The 18,307-nt window shown below is 52.1% G+C and overlaps 3 protein-coding genes across 3 annotated transcripts; 2 read left to right on the forward strand and 1 right to left on the reverse strand.

The window, feature by feature from the left end:
• Positions 1-8,601: 8,601 nt before the first annotated feature.
• On the forward strand, positions 8,602-12,137 carry PFLUO_LOCUS8223 (Ras guanine nucleotide exchange factor bud5; the record flags this gene model as incomplete). Its single annotated transcript, XM_073785937.1, has 2 exons — positions 8,602-9,150; positions 9,207-12,137. The coding sequence occupies 2 exons, from the start codon at positions 8,602-8,604 to the stop codon at positions 12,135-12,137; spliced, it is 3,480 nt and encodes a 1,159-aa protein (XP_073642242.1).
• Positions 12,138-13,593: 1,456 nt separating this feature from the next.
• PFLUO_LOCUS8224 (DNA mismatch repair protein) lies at positions 13,594-16,453 on the reverse strand (the record flags this gene model as incomplete). The annotated part of the gene is made up of 2 exons (XM_073785938.1): positions 13,594-16,154; positions 16,207-16,453. The coding sequence occupies 2 exons, from the start codon at positions 16,451-16,453 to the stop codon at positions 13,594-13,596; spliced, it is 2,808 nt and encodes a 935-aa protein (XP_073642243.1).
• Positions 16,454-16,903: 450 nt separating this feature from the next.
• On the forward strand, positions 16,904-18,157 carry PFLUO_LOCUS8225 (uncharacterized protein; the record flags this gene model as incomplete). Its single annotated transcript, XM_073785939.1, has 1 exon — positions 16,904-18,157. The coding sequence occupies one exon, from the start codon at positions 16,904-16,906 to the stop codon at positions 18,155-18,157; it is 1,254 nt and encodes a 417-aa protein (XP_073642244.1).
• Positions 18,158-18,307: the final 150 nt, after the last annotated feature.

Raw genomic sequence — 18,307 nt, forward strand, 5'->3', positions numbered from 1 at the left:
ATAGGTGCTGCCGCTGCGAGCGTGGAGACGGAGATTGCGGCGATGATTGTTGTAAGCTTCATTTTGAGCTTGGGACTGTATGCGCGTGACTTGTAGTATGGGCTTGAATTGTGCAAGGGTTATATGTACCCAGGGAACAGAGACAAAGAGCTGCTGCTGCGTTGACGGGCAGGGAGGTATTTCTATAGAAAGTATCTTCCCTGCCGCAAGGAGGCTGGCAGGGTAGGCAGTGGCGGGGTGGTCCTTGGAGGGGTCAAGGTACAGTAAGTAGATTGGAATGAAGGCTTTAAATGACAATTCTCCTCGTGACTCGGGAGGCATTCCCAGGACGCGACGTTCTGGAATCCGAGATAGGTATTATGTCTACGTTCCCCAGTCCTGGCTTCTAGAATGTGATCAGAGTCCCCGGTCCAAACAGGATGCATAGTCAGTCCACTTGGCTGGTTTGGATTAAGAACTGGCAAGGACTATCGGTTTCATACCGATTGTCGTCTTGTAGAGTTGATATCGTTCGACATCCAGTCGCGGTTGCACGCGTCGCGCTCGAAGCAAGGGATGAGAAGCGTGACCCTGTGGATGCCAATTGCACCACCACCTTGCCAGATTCACATCACCCTACCATATGGTAGGGTTTCAAGGCCGCGAGTGTCTGTCAAGTCTGAGTATAGGCTCGAACTTCGTTGGGCAGTATAGATAGAGCACGGCGTCCTCGATATTATTCTGCCGCCAACAGGAACCTGATCACAATCATCAGGCTTTCAATTAGGGAAACGACATGAACAGCTAAATAGACCAATTCATTTAATGGATAATGTAAACTGCTGAATTTCGATGTTGTCCATCCAATATTGATGTGAGATATATATTGCAAGCTACTAGCAACTGTATGTCACAACATACAACGATTTTCTTTGTTTTTCTCCGCAAGTGCAGTAATAACGACAGGAAGTAAATAAATATACCATGCTTTGTCCTAATTAGAGAGCAATTGTAGGTCCTTTATCCATACTCAACGGCACATTTCATTTACGGGATTAGCCAGGCAGAAACCCGAACCTAAAGCTACCTTGAAACTACAATCACTCTAGTACTACATCTGCGGCCCTCGTCCGTCGAACAGAGCATTTTATGAAGTGATAACTCCCACAAACGATACATGCTAGTATTTCAACCTCCGACAGCATGGCTGGGAAGGAGACCAAATCCAAACCAACACGGACCATGGTCATTTCCCAATTGCGCCGTGCGTACTCGTGCCCGCTCTGGAGATTGGGTACCAGCGGGGAACGGGCCGGATCCCCTGGGATCCAAGGACCGAGTCAAATCTGACCTTCCTGATCGGGGATTTAAGATGCGGGGGCCCAATCAAAAGAAATAACATAGCAACCGAAGCAGCGATTGGCGAGTTAGGATAAAAAGGCCCCCTAAGTCAACAAATCTTCCCGATCGTTTCCAACGAAGGATGGCTCCGGCGAACCCTTTCCGATACGATAATCTGGGATCTGGACTTTCCACGATGCTCATCATTGCCCGTCTTTTACCTTAGACGGTACCGGTAACATGGAACCTGTGGCCATGGTTCCACATCGTTTGACATGTAGCTACCATTTTTCCCGCGATGCCTTGGGGGCGGTTTCAGTGGCTGGACTTTGAGATCCACTGTCAATTGATTAATTCCTCGCTGCACGAGGGCGGGAACGCCCTTCCGTCTGCATCATTAAAGTTCCGAGCTCTCTGCAAGATTTGACATTCTGACGGGATCGTCAGAACCGTATTCCGGTGAACACCCGCGGAACGCGCACGAGGAGAGTTGATGTATGCTGCAGGAACACGGGTGATGAACTCTGCTTTGCGCCGGGGAAACCCTTCCCCTTCCCGGGCGCAGATTGGCTGTCAGCAGTTCGAACTGGAGTTCTCGTCACAGATCACGCATGCACTGCGGCGAGTCTTTTCACCGCTGATCTCTCGGAGAAAATTCCTTTGGAGGAAATCGACTGCAGTGGCGGAGAAGCCCACGAATGAGGGCGCTCGGATCCAACCCCAGAGCACATGGGTTCGGTCGTCCAAACTCTTTTCCAGGAACTTGTCCGGAATATGTTTGTCCGTAGGTTGGACTTGCACCAACTCATATCTCTGTAGGATCTTATGTCCTCGGGCTTTTTCATCGTCGGGACGAGATAAAACAGACGGACCAATCAAAGTAGGAAGTGGAGTAAATAAATGCGCGCATTTTACTTCCGTCATAAGAGAAACCACAGATAAATACAAACCCACTCCTGCGATCGCCGATGCAGCGACCCACCAGCGCGAACTCTTGAGTTCATGAGTCCACTGCGTCCATATTTGGGTAAGCGGCGCTCGTTGCTCGAACAACCATATCGATCTGACAGTCAACTATGGATCGAGAGAAGCCAGGCAGAAACCACCTCAAAAATGAAGGCCGCCGGACAATCCCTGGAGCAAGGCGTTCTCAGTTGGCGCAGCCTCACCCCACAGTCTGCCCCAGTGGCAGCAGGGAATTGCCACCGACGCGTAGACACTAGGCTGTGTAGAGCACCTTGGCGGGTCCGTACGTAACTGTTGCCCTAGAAGCAGTGGCAATTTCGGGAAGGATAACCTTCGCGATCCAGATCCTCCTCGCGCATGTAGTACAGTGAAGTCATCTCAGAATTGAGTTGTTAGATAAACAAAGATTCTCTTCCATACAAATGTGACGGTATTACCAAAGATACCATACCACACGTGATTTTTCGTACTTTTTGTTTGGCTTTTAGCCCCTGAATTGAACCTTGGGTGAAAACTCTTCCCATGTGTCAATTATGCTTTCCGCTGGTCCAGAAGCCATGAAAGTTGCTGTTCCATGGATGATCATTTATGACGGCTGGGAGAGCGCAGCCAACGCGACGCGACCTATCCATCACGTCGTGAAGAAGAAAAGCAAAACCATGGGACACGAGCGGCGATCCCCCTCGTGCCTTGTCATCTAGACGGGGCCGTGCCGTGTTGCTGCTGTACTGGATTCCGTCACCGTCCTAGGAAACATTACGCGGGTTTTGTGGAGACAATAACAAGAGGAAGTCGAAACTATTGATTTCGATACCAACCGGGAGATGGCAAAAGGCAGGACATGATCTTCATGATCGCTCGCGCGCCCATGGCAATGGTAAACTATATTCTTCCTATATACCGTGTACTCCGTATTAGGAAGCTCTCTCCAAAGCACTCCTCGACCACACGTTCTAGTCCACAAGTCGCCCAGACTATTCGATGATCATTGCACCTTCTGTGGGTTCTGATAGGCTTACGAGGCTTAGCCTACCCACACGTCCATCGCCGAGAGAACCGGTGACAGGGGCAAGCCCTAGGTCCCGCATACGCTGGCGAACACGTGCTTGGCCAGACAAACCGCGGGTCCGCCTTTTCCAAAGCGAAGGGCTGGACCGAATAGACTGCGCCAACGGGAAAACCCCTCTCTCGGCAGTCGATGGACGTTGGACTATTGAATGTCAAGAAATAAACCTAACCCACACTGGACACTCTTCATTCTCGAGCTTGTAGGGGAGTACGGAGTAAATAATGATTCTTTTTCTCGAAATATACAGGGCGTGGGCTAAGTATGACCGCATACCCACTTCCCCGACAGGGGCTACATGGCCTCCACCACGAGTTTCTTTGTGCCTCCGGAAGCCCTTCCGCCTCGAACCACCGCCCCAATTTTGAGGCCGGGACCGCCGGCGTGTTCCTGCTTCGATAGTTGCATATTTGAGATCTTAACAAACCCTCCCCCCCCCCCCCCCCCCCCCCACCACACCCCCTGCCAAAAAAAAACCATTTCCACAAGCGCGGCGCCGGATCCCGGAGTTATATACCCGTATAGCAAGGTTGCCGTCTATTTGAGGGTGGCTCCTGATAGTGGCTTCCGCCGACATGGGTTTTGGGATAGGAGCTAATGCAGAGCAATTCCTTCGAAGCCGGCTGAACCGCTGTGCGGGGATATCTGGGCCAATGCGCTTGCCGGAGTGGCTTGTTTCTCGACTATGCTCGCGGATGCTTGCCCGGAAGCTTAGATCGTTACCTTTTCGAAAGTACTCTTGAGGAGCTAGCTGGTGGAGTTCGCGGTGGAGTAAAACCGCGCACTAGGTTTAGAGATAATTTTCTTTGGGTTTCTAGCGGCAATGGCCCCATCGGAGGATACTCATATGCCGGAGGGAAAACGAAAGAGAGTATTTCGTACAGCGAGATACGTATTAGATACATCGTATGGCTAGCATAAGACTAAATATTGTACATACCGTTGGTACCTTAAACATCTTTACAGTAAAACACCCTGTACCGCTCCGGAGACCAGGCCTTTGGGTCTGCTATTTACAGTCTCTAGCCATTTTTGGATTTATGGAGGCAAATTTCAGGCAGGAAGGAAGTATGTATCGGACGATCCTCTCGCCCTTGTATTCGTCGGATAAAATGATGAGATGTCTTGACATGGCCAACTGTCCCTTCCGCGACCCGCTCACACGATCCATGGGTCCGACTTGCGTTAACCCCAATGTTTGATCTGCGATTGGCGCTGTTAACAGTCTGTGTCTCTGTATCTAATCAAAGTTCATGAATAAACACGTTAATTGCGACGATATTGTGTATTGTATCGACTCACAAAAAATGACATCATTTCCGTGGATCCTTTCCCCCAAAATCAATCGCAATACAACAGACAATTGTAATGCATGTTTCCATTGCAGAACATGACAGAAATGTACAAATTTTTGTTAAGTTTTGTTGGGGAACTAGATGAGTCGTGTAACCAGTATCGAGTTACACAATCGGTGAAGATTCACCGAGTCAAGAATTTCAGGTAGCCACCGTGAAGATCCAAGCAGATCGAGTATGCGCAAGGTCTCACACGACATGATCTATCTAAATAATTTATGAAACGACCAGATCTCGCACCAAATGCAGGTACCGTGCTGGGTTGTGGAGCTGGCATATGCACCTAAATCGCGGTCCTCGGAACGCACAGTCCAGAGCCCACGAGGTCGCACAACATGGGACTGGAGGTACATGTGGCAAACCCAGCTTCAGAAAATGCAGGGTATGTGGGATGTTTCAGCGTAGACTTGATAATATCTGTAAAATAAACCATGTATATGTCGCTAAAATTCTGTTGGTTGATTTAGACTGTGGCCGCTGAAATATATATTGCGAGACATGAAAAGCTGATTGAAGATTCTTGATATTATTCCGTTCAATTAATTAGTCATTTTCATTGTGTCGGCCTGCATGATGCTATTCGTCGCCAGTGGTCTTCGGATACTCGTCAAATCTAGATCATTGACATGAGAGCCATTGACTCAGATCTCGAGTTCGCGTAGAGGCCTACAATGTCTTGTCTCGGGAAGCTTGGACTTTTCCAAGCTGAATAGGCCTGAAGTGCGACATTCAAGACGGAATCTTATTAGCTCTTGGTCACATAAGGAATTGAGTCGCAAATAGGCCCATGGAAGGCCAGACAATGACTAACATCGACTTTACTTCACATTTGGCAAATTGCCAAGCCCTACTGCAAATATCGCCGCGCGGTTGCGATTCACTAGATCCGCAGAGCTGCGCCGAATGACGGGTCGAGACCACCCTACTTCTTTACCGTGAACAGGAGATTGCAGAGCTGATTGGATACTGCTAATCCCTGTTCGGACACTGTGATGCTTTGAGACTATGGATGGTTGCTCCACCAGGCCTACTGGAACTAGTATGCTGATATTCACCAAGTCCTTTTTTTCCCCACTGCCATCTGGATAAGTAGTCTCGTGGAGGGCTCCCCAAAATGGAAAGAACAGAACGTGATTGCAATGCTGCTTAGTTCCCCGCCCACGCGGTCCTCGACGCCTCCCGAAAACAGCAGCGAGACTAGCAAACAGACGACCCGAGACCGGGGACCGTGCTGGCCCGTCCAATGTGTGACCCTCGATGCGATTGTAAAACGGACCGGTGCCTTGACCTAAAAACAGCTACTTACCAACTACTTCGTACTTGCAATCTGATTATTGACGCAATGCCCGTTTGGGCAGCCGTCCCGCAAGCGAAATGGAACCGCTGTCAGTTGGTAGTTTATCTGATACCGATAGCCCCTGACCCATGCACAAACAACCGTGCCGCGTTCCATGGTTCGTAACTTGAGCCGTCAACGGAGAAGTCACCCAATTCAAGGGTTTGTAACGCTGATCTCATGTTTGCCGAGAACATCATCTTACCCGCCTGTAAACAATCATTCTGGCAGCAAGATGTGATAATGTGGAGGGGGCTTGCATGCGCGGACGGTATGCAGGTACTCATTGGATACGCTACTTAGTAGGGGCACCAACACTCCGGGGGGGTTTTTCTTGTGCGACCGATAGTTGGGAACATGTGATGAGCAGACTATGCATTTTTACTTGATATTTAGTATTGACGTGATGACTGGCACTTGCAGAATCACTGTGTCCACGCAGTCTGGCAAGATTGTTGGTTCGGGTGTCTGTGGGGGAAAAACACCGTGCGTGCCGAAAGTACAGAGTATGATTCAGTAATACACAGCCGTCACAATCATCAGGTACCCAAGTCTAGACCCCCTGTGGAGGGGTAAAATCAGGCCATTCTCTTTTTAGCCCAACCCGTTTTTTTTTCTCTCGTTTCTTTTTTCGTCGGCCAAGCACTTGTTCCCACGAGGCTGGGCAAGTTCTAACTAACCAGCCAACTAATTTTGGGGTCTTGCCAACAACGGCACGTGGTGACTATGCTCCGGCGCGCTTCTTGACCCTAGGCGCATAGTAACTAAATCATGTGAAACTGACCGACTGAATTTTCATCTACCCCCTGATGGAGAGTCTAAGACAGGGCTTCTAGTGCCTGAGTGCGTTATGATTCGCCGGTCTTACGCCCTGACAGCGGTGACTAGGCCTTAAGTATGCCTCACTATGCAAGCCCTCGGGTGGCTCTGCAATAGTAAGCCGTGATGTGTCGACTGTCGCGACTGCGGGCCGTTTAATATCGATAGCTCATGACAGCTCCAATCCTCGCGTTTGTGGATCCCGTATGCCCGGTCCCGCTGACAACACGAACCTCAGGCTGATTGACCCACGCGGGACACAAGAACAAAGAAAACGGCAAGAAGGAAAGAGGGGTCAAGCTATTGCCTTCCAGTGGCAAGGATATTGTTCCTCCCGTGTCGTCCGTACCGAGGTCACAACCGGCCAAATCACAAGAGAAGAGAAAGCAAAGTACTAGACCTTAAAGAAAGAAGTGTCAACGCCAACGAAAAACTAGTAGAAAACCAGCGTGCATGGCGAAAGAAAAATATTTTCGCCTGTCACTTCGGGGCTGCGCTGCGTTGTCGACCCCCGGAGAAAACAGAGTTGACAGGCACAACGTGAGGGCAAGACAAATCGCCACTTCAGGCCTGATCGAGTCTCTTTTGCCCCCCGGTTCTGGCGCTGCACGCTCCAGCACACACGGTGGGCCAGTGGCCATCTTTTTGAGACATGGTCTGGTCCGATTCTATGTACTCCACAGAATTTACAATAATGGACCTAATCGTGTGGAGTTGGAAAACGGCACGATTCATCTAGAGGACAGTGCTGATGATAGTTACTTAGGGCAGATGGAGAGGACTCGGAAAAGACACTATGTATCCTTTTTTAAAAAAATTCGCGCCATAAAATAATAAATCGCAAAAAGAAATACCCCTGTAATGAGGGTACCGTCACGCCGCGTGTTACAAGTAAATACAGCCAAATACAACGGGTCCACGGTGGGGACGGCCGGGATCGACTCGATCGAGGTCAACCTCAAGCTAACAATTAGTTACTCTTATTATTATGGCTGGTTCCCACTTCTGTTCGTCGTCTTCCCTTTCCAGTCCGAGTCCTTCTTTCCAGGACCTACAACTGACTGACCTACTTTCTCTATCCCGTTGCTGGCAATTGAGCGGTACCTTCCATCCTACTTCATCCCTTCGTTGCGCACTCGCCCTTGCGTGAGACTCGACCGTCGCCGGGAATTATTGTTTCGCCACGCCGGACCCTACTGCAAGTCAGTTCGCAGGTCTTCGTTGGTCCTTGCTTCTTCGTCCTTGGAGGGGCTGGTGCATTCGACCCTTCATAGTTAGTTAGATGGTGGTTTGTGTGGCATTCATTGCTCCCCAACCTCGCATTGACACTCGACGGACTATTCTCTCGTTATCGATTGCGACTCGTCACACCCCGCGGCTGGCCCTTGAATGTGCCGCATTGACGTCTATTTGTGACTGTTTATAGCTTTGATTACTTCATTGTTGTGGTCCTTGAAAGGGTGAGTGTTACATCTTCGAACCCCCCCAGCATTCCACACCCCTCCTCCCTCGATTCCCTGGAATCGCGCATTCTTGTACTGCCAAACTCCCTCGGTCACTCCCTTCGGTCCTTGACCAACAATCAATTAACCTGGTGTAGGGTCGTCCTAGTCTTTCCCTCACGGCCTTTTGTGTCTTTCACTCAAAGCATGTCAGCTGGACCTACCATACTCTAAACGCCCCGGTCAGCGACCTCAAGTGGATATTGAACCCTGATCAGAACACGCCACTGGCGAGAGATGGAATCGATGAGGCCTAACATTGCCCCGTTAAAGATCGCGAAACCGAACTCCAACATCACAGTGGTGACCGACAACTCCCCGGAGCACCACTCGACATTTAGTCAAAATCGCTTCTATTTCAACAACGGCCGGTCACAGATCACCCCGCCGTTGACACCACAAACGAAGGAACCCACCATGGATCGAGACCAGGTGGAGACGCCACGGTCTGTCTTTCACAACTACCTGCGCGCTTTCTATCCATTTCATCCAGCCGGAAATGTTTCGCCTTCAACTGTCACCCTGCCCTTGGACCAGGGAGATATTATCCTGGTCCACTCTGTTCACACCAACGGCTGGGCCGACGGCACATTATTGGACTCTGGCAATCGAGGCTGGCTCCCTACGAACTACTGCGAGGCGTACGACCAAGTGCCTATGCGGCCCTTACTTAAGGCTCTCACAGATTTCTGGGATATCATTCGCGGAGGATGCGGGTCATCACTCAAAGATTTTGGGAATCAAGATCTTATGAGAGGCCCAATCGCCGGCGTTCGGTTTCTCCTGGTAAGTCATTTTGGGAGGGAAGAAGACGAACCATAGCCGCTAACTTGCCTGTAAAGGAAAAATCAGAATGTCTGACTCGGGAGTCACCGTTGGTCAAGCGGTTTGATGGGTTGCGCAGGATTCGCAAGGCTTTGTTGTCGGATCTTTCGGCCTTGGTCAAGAGCCACAAGAAATTCCAAGAACTTGCCAACGGCACCCCGTCAGAAGATGAGGTGGAGGGCATGCTGGACGAGATGCTGCTCAAGGCGTTCAAGATCGTTACCCGTGGTGTCCGTTTCCTTGACGTCTGGAACGAGGAAGTCGGATTGAGCCGGACCATCGCCGAAATGGAACAGTCAACCAGCGACACCCAGAGCCTGTATTCGATGCCCCCGACACCTGCCTCCGAGACCTTCACCCTGCCAGACATCACACCTGTCTCTGAGGTCGGCACTGAGCAGCTCGAGTCGCGACAGCAGAGCCGCAGTCGTATGGATGTCAGCCGAGCATCGACGCGCACTGAGATTGTTGATCACCAGCCTCGGCCTATCTCCGTCGCAACCAAGCGCATCTCCGTCTCTCACCGGATATCATGTACCGGTCCTTCTTTTGCTATCCGCTCTCAGAACCTCGCCTCCGAGCGGTTAGGCACGACCTATGATGCTTTCCTGAGCGTGCTGGGATCCTTCATTGGCCTGCACATGCAGTCTCGCTCGTCCACGGAGCTGGTTGTTACCACCCAGCAGGCTGTGCAATCTTGTCGAGGACTGTTGGACGTCGTTGAAGCCGTGTGCGAACACGATACCCAGCGGAGCGCTTTCCTCGAGCAGGCGCGCGACACGATGTACGAGAAGCTGTCCGAGCTCGTCCAGGCGGCGCACGAAGCCTTTCGACCAGCCAACTCGCCGGATGATGACCTGGTTTTCATGCCGGACGAAGGCAAACGCCTCGTCGACGCTGCGACGGACTGTGTGCGAGCAGCTGGCAACTGTCTGGCCAAGGCTCGCCTGGTGCTGGAGCAGATCGGAGACATCGAACTCGAGCCGATCGATGAATCGCCGGTCGAGACGTCTTCTGGCATTCAGGTCGAGGAGCAAAGCAAACCGCAGGAACTGTCTCTGCGCCTACCTCCTCCGCCTCTGCAGATTCCAAACACGGCCTATTCCCCTTCCACCCCTGGCCTGACCGACGCCACCACTCCCTCGTCCTTCCACTCTCGCCTCCCATCCGCCAGCCCTAAAAACCTCTCTGCCTTGTCCTCATTCCCCAACTCGGCCACTCTCCCTACCCATTTTGAAAAGACACCTTTCTCTTCTCGCGACAACGCCTACCGCACCAGCCATCCCAAGTCGGACATGAGTGAATCCTTCGGCCGGGGTGTCACAAGCACGGGTAGCAGCTTCACCTACAACAGCCACGCCCGCGACTCCGAAATGAGCGGTGTTTCTCAGACTTCGACTCGCGCTACTTCGCCCGACATTGGCAGTAGCTACCAAGGGCCGTCCCTAAAGGAGAGCGTGAGCCACTCGACCTTGGCTGAAGAGAATGAAGAGACCGAGGCCAACATCCTCGAGAAGACATTCGCGTATGAGCTGATCTACAAGGAGGGCCAAGTCATGGGCGGTAGCCTGCGGGCTCTGATTGAGAAGCTCACCGCGCACCAGTCGACTCCCGATGCGATGTTCGTCTCAACCTTCTATCTTACGTTCCGTCTGTTCGCCACGCCCCTCGAGTTCGCCGAGGCGCTGGGTGAACGGTTCGACTACATTGGAGATACGCCTCACGCGGCGGGACCTGTCCGGCTGCGCGTGTACAACATCTTCAAGGGTTGGCTGGAGTCGCATTGGCGCCACGACCGTGACAATGTAGCGCTGGATTACATCGTCGGCTTCGCCGCGACCCGGCTGATCAAAGAGTTGCCTACGGCTGGAAGGCGTCTTTTGGAACTCGCTGATAAGGTGTCGGCCGTTCTCGGGCCGGTTGTGCCGCGCTTGATCTCCTCCATGGGCAAAACCAACACGGCCACCGCTCTATACGTGCATCCTGATACTCCTCTCCCACCCCCGATCCTGGGTAAGAAGGAGACAAGTCTGCTCAAGCAATGGAAGAACGGGGAAGTCTCGATCACCATTTTGGATTTCGACCCATTGGAGCTGGCCCGTCAGTTCACCATCATGGAGTCGCGCATCTTCTGCTCTATTCTCCCCGAGGAGCTCCTCGACACGGAATGGACAAGGAAGTCCGGCTCGCTGGCGGTCAATGTTCGCGCCATGTCCACCCTGTCGACGGACCTGGCCCACCTGGTTGTGGACTCCATCCTGCATCTTGAAGAGCCCAAGAAGCGGGCGCAGATCATCAAGCATTGGGTGAAGATCGCCAACAAGTGCCTGGAGCTGAACAACTACGACTCGCTGATGGCGATCATCTGCTCGATCAACTCGTCAATGATCTCGCGTCTCAAGAGGACATGGGAAGTCGTCTCCCAGAAGACCAAGGCCACCCTGGAAAACCTCCGTGGCATTGTCGATGTGTCTCGCAACTACGCCGTGCTGCGCCAGCGCTTGCAAAACCATGTTCCTCCCTGCCTGCCCTTTGTGGGAACCTACCTCACCGACCTCACCTTCGTGGACCACGGCAACCAGTCGCTGCGCACTCTCCCCACCGATGTTGGCGAGATGGCCGTGATCAACTTCGACAAGCACATGAAGACAGCCCGGATCATCAGCGAGTTACAGCGCTTCCAGATCCCCTATCGCCTCACCGAGATCCCTGAGCTGCAGACTTGGATGCAAAACGAGCTGGTGCGCGTCCGTTCCAACGGCGAGTCCAGCCTGCAGACCTTCTACCGTCGCTCGCTGGTCCTGGAGCCCCGCGAGGCTAATCGCAGCGCTACCAACTTGCACACAGCCGAGTCCAATCCGTCCCTGCGTGAGAATACCAAGGACAAGTTCGACTTCCTGTCATGGACAAATCAGTCCAAAGTGAAATCGGTCGCCACACATGGTTGATCTCTCTCTCTGCCTCCTCTTTCATCACTCATCCCACACACCTCGTCTATACACAACCTCATAATGACTAATGATGACCTTCCGCCCTGTACTTTTTACCCTGGTTCGCAGGAAATTTTTTTTTTTTTTGCTTTCTGCGAATCTTTCCGACCACTGTTCTACAATGCTGGCTGCATCGTTTTTTCCTTCCAAATCTTGTCCTATGTTCTGTGAATACCTTATTCCCAATATTCGGGCGGCGCTCGTGATTTTCTGTTTGTTTAGTTTGGGTCATGGTTTCACCGAGGATGTGACCAAAAAAAGCGGCGACTGGATTTGGTATACAAAACGGTCCGGGGACTTTTTTGGGGACAATCTGGAGTACAACACAGGGCTTTTTCTTTCGCTTTTTTTTCACTTTACTGTCTGTCTCAAAAATCCCTATAAAGGGCTCAGCCTCACGGCTTCTGTACAAGAACATACTTCAAAGCTGCCCGGAATGCAAAAGCTTTTACTTTACTTGGTCTCCTTCTCCCTCCTAAAGCGTCTTGTATTTTTGCTCTGTTGTTTCAGATGAGTTCGCTTTTGGCTGGATCGTCTGTGACACTAACTATCGCTTCTACTTCGTTTTTGTTTGCCCTTCTTGTTTTGGTTGGTTGGCCCTTGGAAAGAAAGGATGGATTGCGCTATTGGGGTTTCTGCTGTACGTAGGCCCGGCCCACCACCGGCGCTGCCATCATCTTGGCCGCCGATTTCCGAGTCTGATCAAATAGAAACCAGAGTTACATACCAGTACCTTCACCCCCTTCCTTCTTTCTATCCTCTAGCTTGATGCACTGTGCGCTGTCCAGACTCGACTGATCATACAGGCTGGCTGGGCGCACAACTGTGCCACCGCATCCACCTAGCGGGTCTGGCATGCAATAGTACATAAGTTGCCCCGGCGTCGTCGTCGTCGTGCTGTGCACGACATCAGGCTGCCCCTCCAGATCCTTCTTTCGAGGACAATTCGCCCGTCGATAGTTGTGGATCCTTGCATAAAATAGAACCCTCCTGGCTCACTATTTCCTGTGTTGATGCATGTCATGTTCGATCTTTCCGCTTGTCTGGATGCAAGCAAGGGATGTGCGGAGGTACCCGGTACACGCTGTTCGCTTACTCATTTTTCTGGATTGATGCCAAAATTAGGATTTCAAGATGGATGTATGTACTCTTGCGTAATGGAAGGCTGTATTGTTTTGAATTTGTGTTTCTGTTCGGGTATTCAGTTGTTGTCTTGTCAGTCTCGTAATTAGGAAGTGTATCATGTATAGGGCCTCGTCAAGCGCGCGTCTGCCCGCTTTGAATCGAACAGTTCATAGCAACCGGTCTATGAGCGCAAGTAAATTATGCCATCGTTTTCTCGAATGAGCAGTCAACTGGTAATATACTCGCTTCAACTTCTTTATACTACAAGTCCAAGGCCAGTCATCGCCAGCTATTTCCCTCTGTCCGTGAGTACATTATCAGCGGAGTAGCATGACTGAAAAGCTTCCAAAAACCCAACCCCCCCACTATGATCATAATCGGATGCCATGCCTTTCTTCAAATCCAAGCGAGTATCGCCAGTACTTTCGGCCAAAGACCGCAAATCCAAGATCGGGACCATGGAAGGCCGTCCGTGAGCACACTGAAATGGAAACACACACCGGGCCAATCGTGAGACCAAGATTTGACACTCTTCCATACTCAGAATGTCGTTGAACATGATCGCGCTGCGGCAGGCGCGGGAGTTGAGGAGGTCGATAATGCTCTGGGGGCAGCCGCTTAGTTGCTGCACCCATGAAGAGGTGCCATTTACTGGACCCGCAGCTTTAGAGTGGTGTGGCTCTTCTTCCTCCAACAAAGACCAATCTTGAGAATTGAACCTGGATGAATTCCTCGCTTGGCCCAATGGCCTTTTGTCGTCTTCGCGAGACCAAATCTCTCGGCGAATCAGATCGATCACTAACTTCGGTTCAACCCGGCAGCGTTCGGCGATGAGGGATGGGAGAGAAGTCACCAGGACAGCGGTGGATGAGCCCGATTTTACCCCGGTGTTGTAGTGAACGCCCCACTGTGAAAAATACTCGCTGTACTTCTGGAACAGATTGCCTTCGGTTGACGACACCTCGAATGTGATGGTGTCGATATCAACCGTTCGTACTCGGAAATTCTGGCCAATGGACTCATCCTGAGGAGCAGGAACAAAGAATTCTCTAAACAACTGCTCGACCCGCCACCGCTCGTCAGCTGCATGCTGATCAATCAACACCAAAGCATCATGGTCGGTCGTGTCATTGATGTTCACTTTGACCAAGATAAACTTGCAGTCCACTTGCGAAATCATTTCTGCATTCTCTAGACCTCGTCGTTCAAGCTTGCCTCGGAATTTTGAACCCTGAGCGGTATCCAACGAGCCAATGCTCTCGAAGCAGTCATGAGAAGAGAAATGCGCAGGCAGTCTGTGGTCGAATCCCGTATCCATTCTTGAGATGGGTTTCTCGGTTCTCCCGAAAACAGGGTTATTCCATTTCTGTAAGAGATTTTCCACCCACACGCTTTTAGAGGAGACAGGGGTAGACTGTGGACGGCGCAGGTCACCGGTGATGACTCCAGCAGATCGAGGTCTAAGGGCAGCAATGGATTTTCGGCGAATCATGGTTTGCCCCGTCCGAGAGTTGATAAGGTGAGCTCTCCCTGTAGATGGTTCGACCCAAGTGATGAAAGCACCTGAATCCGCGCAAGTGGATTCTCCTTCGGTCGATGATTTTCCGACCTCAGGGTCTTCATTTCGAGGCCGAGGCACAGTGTTGACCAGAGGGTTCTTCGCTGCTTTCACTCTGGACCAACTATTGAAACCTGGTCCCGGATGGACAGACTTTGGTTTCTGGAAAGAAGGGAGCTTTAAACGACTTGAGAAAGCTTCTTCCGCGGACAAAGCGAGGCCATTGTGCTCTGCAAACTCCACTGATTGACTATCAGTTTTCTGGCCGGCAGACGTAACCTGCTGGCTTCGACCTAACACCTGTCCCCGTCGCTTGACGATGCGCGGACGAAAACCATGCTGTTTGAGAAACTCGGAAATCATCACTTCCAGCACATCTGTGATACGTTGAAGGGACTTGTCAGACTCGGGAAGGATTTCATTTCCATCGTCGCATAATCGCCGAGCAACGTTGGTGTCAATACGTAAATAAAACATTGGCCACTTGTTGACGGATCTCGTTCCACTTCTGAGGCTGGAGTTGCTCGTACCCAATCGTTCTGGCAAGGGAGAGGCATTTAGCGCAGAGGAATCATCAAATATGGCCTCATTGCCAAAGTCGGATTGAGCAAACAAGCGATTAACTTCGCTGTAGAGAACGTTCGAGCCATTTCGCGAAAACGGTTCGTTTCCCAATGAGATGAACTGGATCTTCTTGGTTGGGCTGGGAATGAGAGAAACTGCGGCCCGAACTGTAAGATCGGGAAGCGAGGCTGAAAGTGTATGCCATGAGTCCACGTTCCGAGAAGAGACAATTCCAGATTGCGCAAGAATGGAACCGATCCGCTTGAGATCCAATTCGTTCTCCAATTGACTGGCATTTCCATCTCCGGGGAAGCGGGATCCAAGGCGGATCAAGGTCTTCCTATTCCTTGCTGCATCATGAAGCACTAACTTGGAAAGTTGAGGATTAGCTACCATAAGAGCAACAAGGAAGTATCTGAGACTGTCCCATTCTCTTTCGAGTTCGTCAGGTCTTTGAAGCGCCAACGCCCGACTCTTGACGCGAACCGGCATGTTTCCAAACAGATCGTTCACCGTGACACAGGTGCCGTGATCCCTGCACTGAAGCTCTTGATGCACAGGTGCCGGTATCAACCGAGCTACTGGCGTCGAATGATGGAGTAGAAGGGAATTTGTGCTCCCGTACCCAACATGGTGGGATGTGATGGTGAGCAAAGACAGGGCAGCCAGTGAGGCCAAGAAAAGACCTCGATGGCCGTATGCGCCCGTCAGCCCCAGTTTCGATGTATCTGTACCACATATCAGTTACCATACATTGATTTCCTTCACAAGTTAACGTACGGTGTGCCTTTCCAAGCCCCCCCGAGGACTCGAATTCTGCCGGCGGAATGCCATCGCCATCGTCCTCGACTATACAGCTTCCGCGCCTGACGTCAACGGTCACAAAGACGGTATGAGCGTTGGCATCCAAGGCATTTTTGACAAGCTCCAACACCACGCCATTCAGGTGTGTAATGGAGGTCGAAGACTTGAGCTTTGCGACCACATCTGGAGGAAGCAGCCGTATGGCGAAATCAGACCGAGACATGTCCGGATGGTGAATGGTCACGCATAGCTCCCAAATTGAAATCCCGGTGACTGCAGATTTCCAGCCACTGTTTCATGATGGAATCAAGTTGAGATGGAATGATCCGCAGGAAAGCACCAGCCAAAGAATGCCATGTTGACCGTGAAAGAAGGAAGTGATGCAGGACCAGAAAGGGACTAGTGGCCACAGCGCCGGATTAACCCAGCTCCGAACAGCTTTGTTGCCTCGGCGGTCCCAGTCTCCCTTTGTCGTCTCCACTTGCCCTCATTACGAAGACACCTGATGATTGGAGTCTGCCTTGAAGTCGAGAGGTGTTTACTTAGATGGCTACAGCCGACGTCCCTGCAAGGGCACACGGTGAGACCCCCGCGAGCATGCCAGATGTCCCCTGTGGAGCTGACAAGTGCATAACAAGACCGAAATGGCCGCCGCCACCCTTTTTCTAGCTGGATGAAGCGCCTTGCCAGCTTGAAGGGCTCCTCGGAGTCGAGCACGAATCGCTGGACGAATAGGCGACACATCAGCACCAAGGGGAAGAAGAACGACACCCAATCCAACAACCCGTATCCTCTATCCGGAACCATTAGCCGCACGGCTGCACCGAATAACTCACATGGCTCGTATTCAGAGCTCGGCGAGCGTGACTTCCAGGGATCTCACTCACGAAGCGACCCTTCGCTTGTCTATTCGGGCTATGAGAACGCAGTCCCCGCTGCGAGCGCAAAGTCAACTGCGCCCACTGTTTCCACCAACGGTGATACAGCAACCTCGGAGGCGGCATACTCCCACAAAGCTGGAACATTGGCAACAGGCGGAGGAGGACTCAGTTCCCATGAAGGAGGAGAGGGTAGCACTTTTTCGTCGCCGGCTCCGTCGGTGCGATCCTTGACGACCACCCTGACGACTGTGCAGTCGGCGGCACCGTCAACCCAACTGTACCCCGCGCAAAACACGCAACATGGCCACGGCCACGGCAGCTCCACCCAGAGCTCCACCCATCACCAGGTGCAATTCTCTCACCAGTTCCCTTCCTCGTCCACGACCCCAACCGCCGTCCCCCCGCACCTCCTCCCCCACGGCCAGTCGATGACATACAGCACTGCCACGGCCAACAATGTCCTGACCGACAACGCATCCATCCTTACTCTGGCCAGCTCCTCCAAGCGCCGTCGCCGGAACTCCCTGGACACCAACGCATCTGTTCGTGCGCTAGCGCCCTCGTCGATCTTTGGCGGCAGTCGCGAGAGCTTGCCTCTGAGCATTCTCAGTGGGAACCCGGCCGAGCCATCCAACACGTCCGCTTTCAATGCGCCCGGCGTTCTCAGCCGGCCCAGCATGGCCGGCCTTGCCAGCGCCGAACGAATCAGTGTCTATTCATCCTCCGGGGCCGCGCCGCTCGGCAGCGCTACCGGGGAGCGAACCAGCTTCCACACAGCCCGGCCGAGCCCCGGAACGGGCGATGCAGCGAGCATTCGCAGTGGCGTGCAGTCGCACAGTCGCAACGACAGCACGGCAGCCAGTATTTCCGGTGGCGTTGGCAGCCCTCTCGCCATGGCGCCTGGTCGCATTAGTCGCCGGAGTTCCGGTTGGGGAGAGATCACTGGCGATGAGAATGATGGTGAGAGGCCCGTCGAGCGAAAGGATGACGACAAAGCGGTGACCAAGATACACGACGACTCTCAGGATGAGGTGAAGCAGAACTAAGCATGGAATGGGCTGTCGTGCATTGCCTAGACCTTGGTAATGTGAAGCAAGGCATTGAGCCAGAACGGCTTAGAATGAACTATCTCTAATGACTTGATGCATGGAATCGGAGGAACCGGTGGATATTCTTTCTGGAGTTGATTGTTGATC

The sequence above is a fragment of the Penicillium psychrofluorescens genome, assembly GCF_964197705.1.
Source record: "Penicillium psychrofluorescens genome assembly, chromosome: 5".
NCBI lineage: Eukaryota > Fungi > Ascomycota > Eurotiomycetes > Eurotiales > Aspergillaceae > Penicillium > Penicillium psychrofluorescens.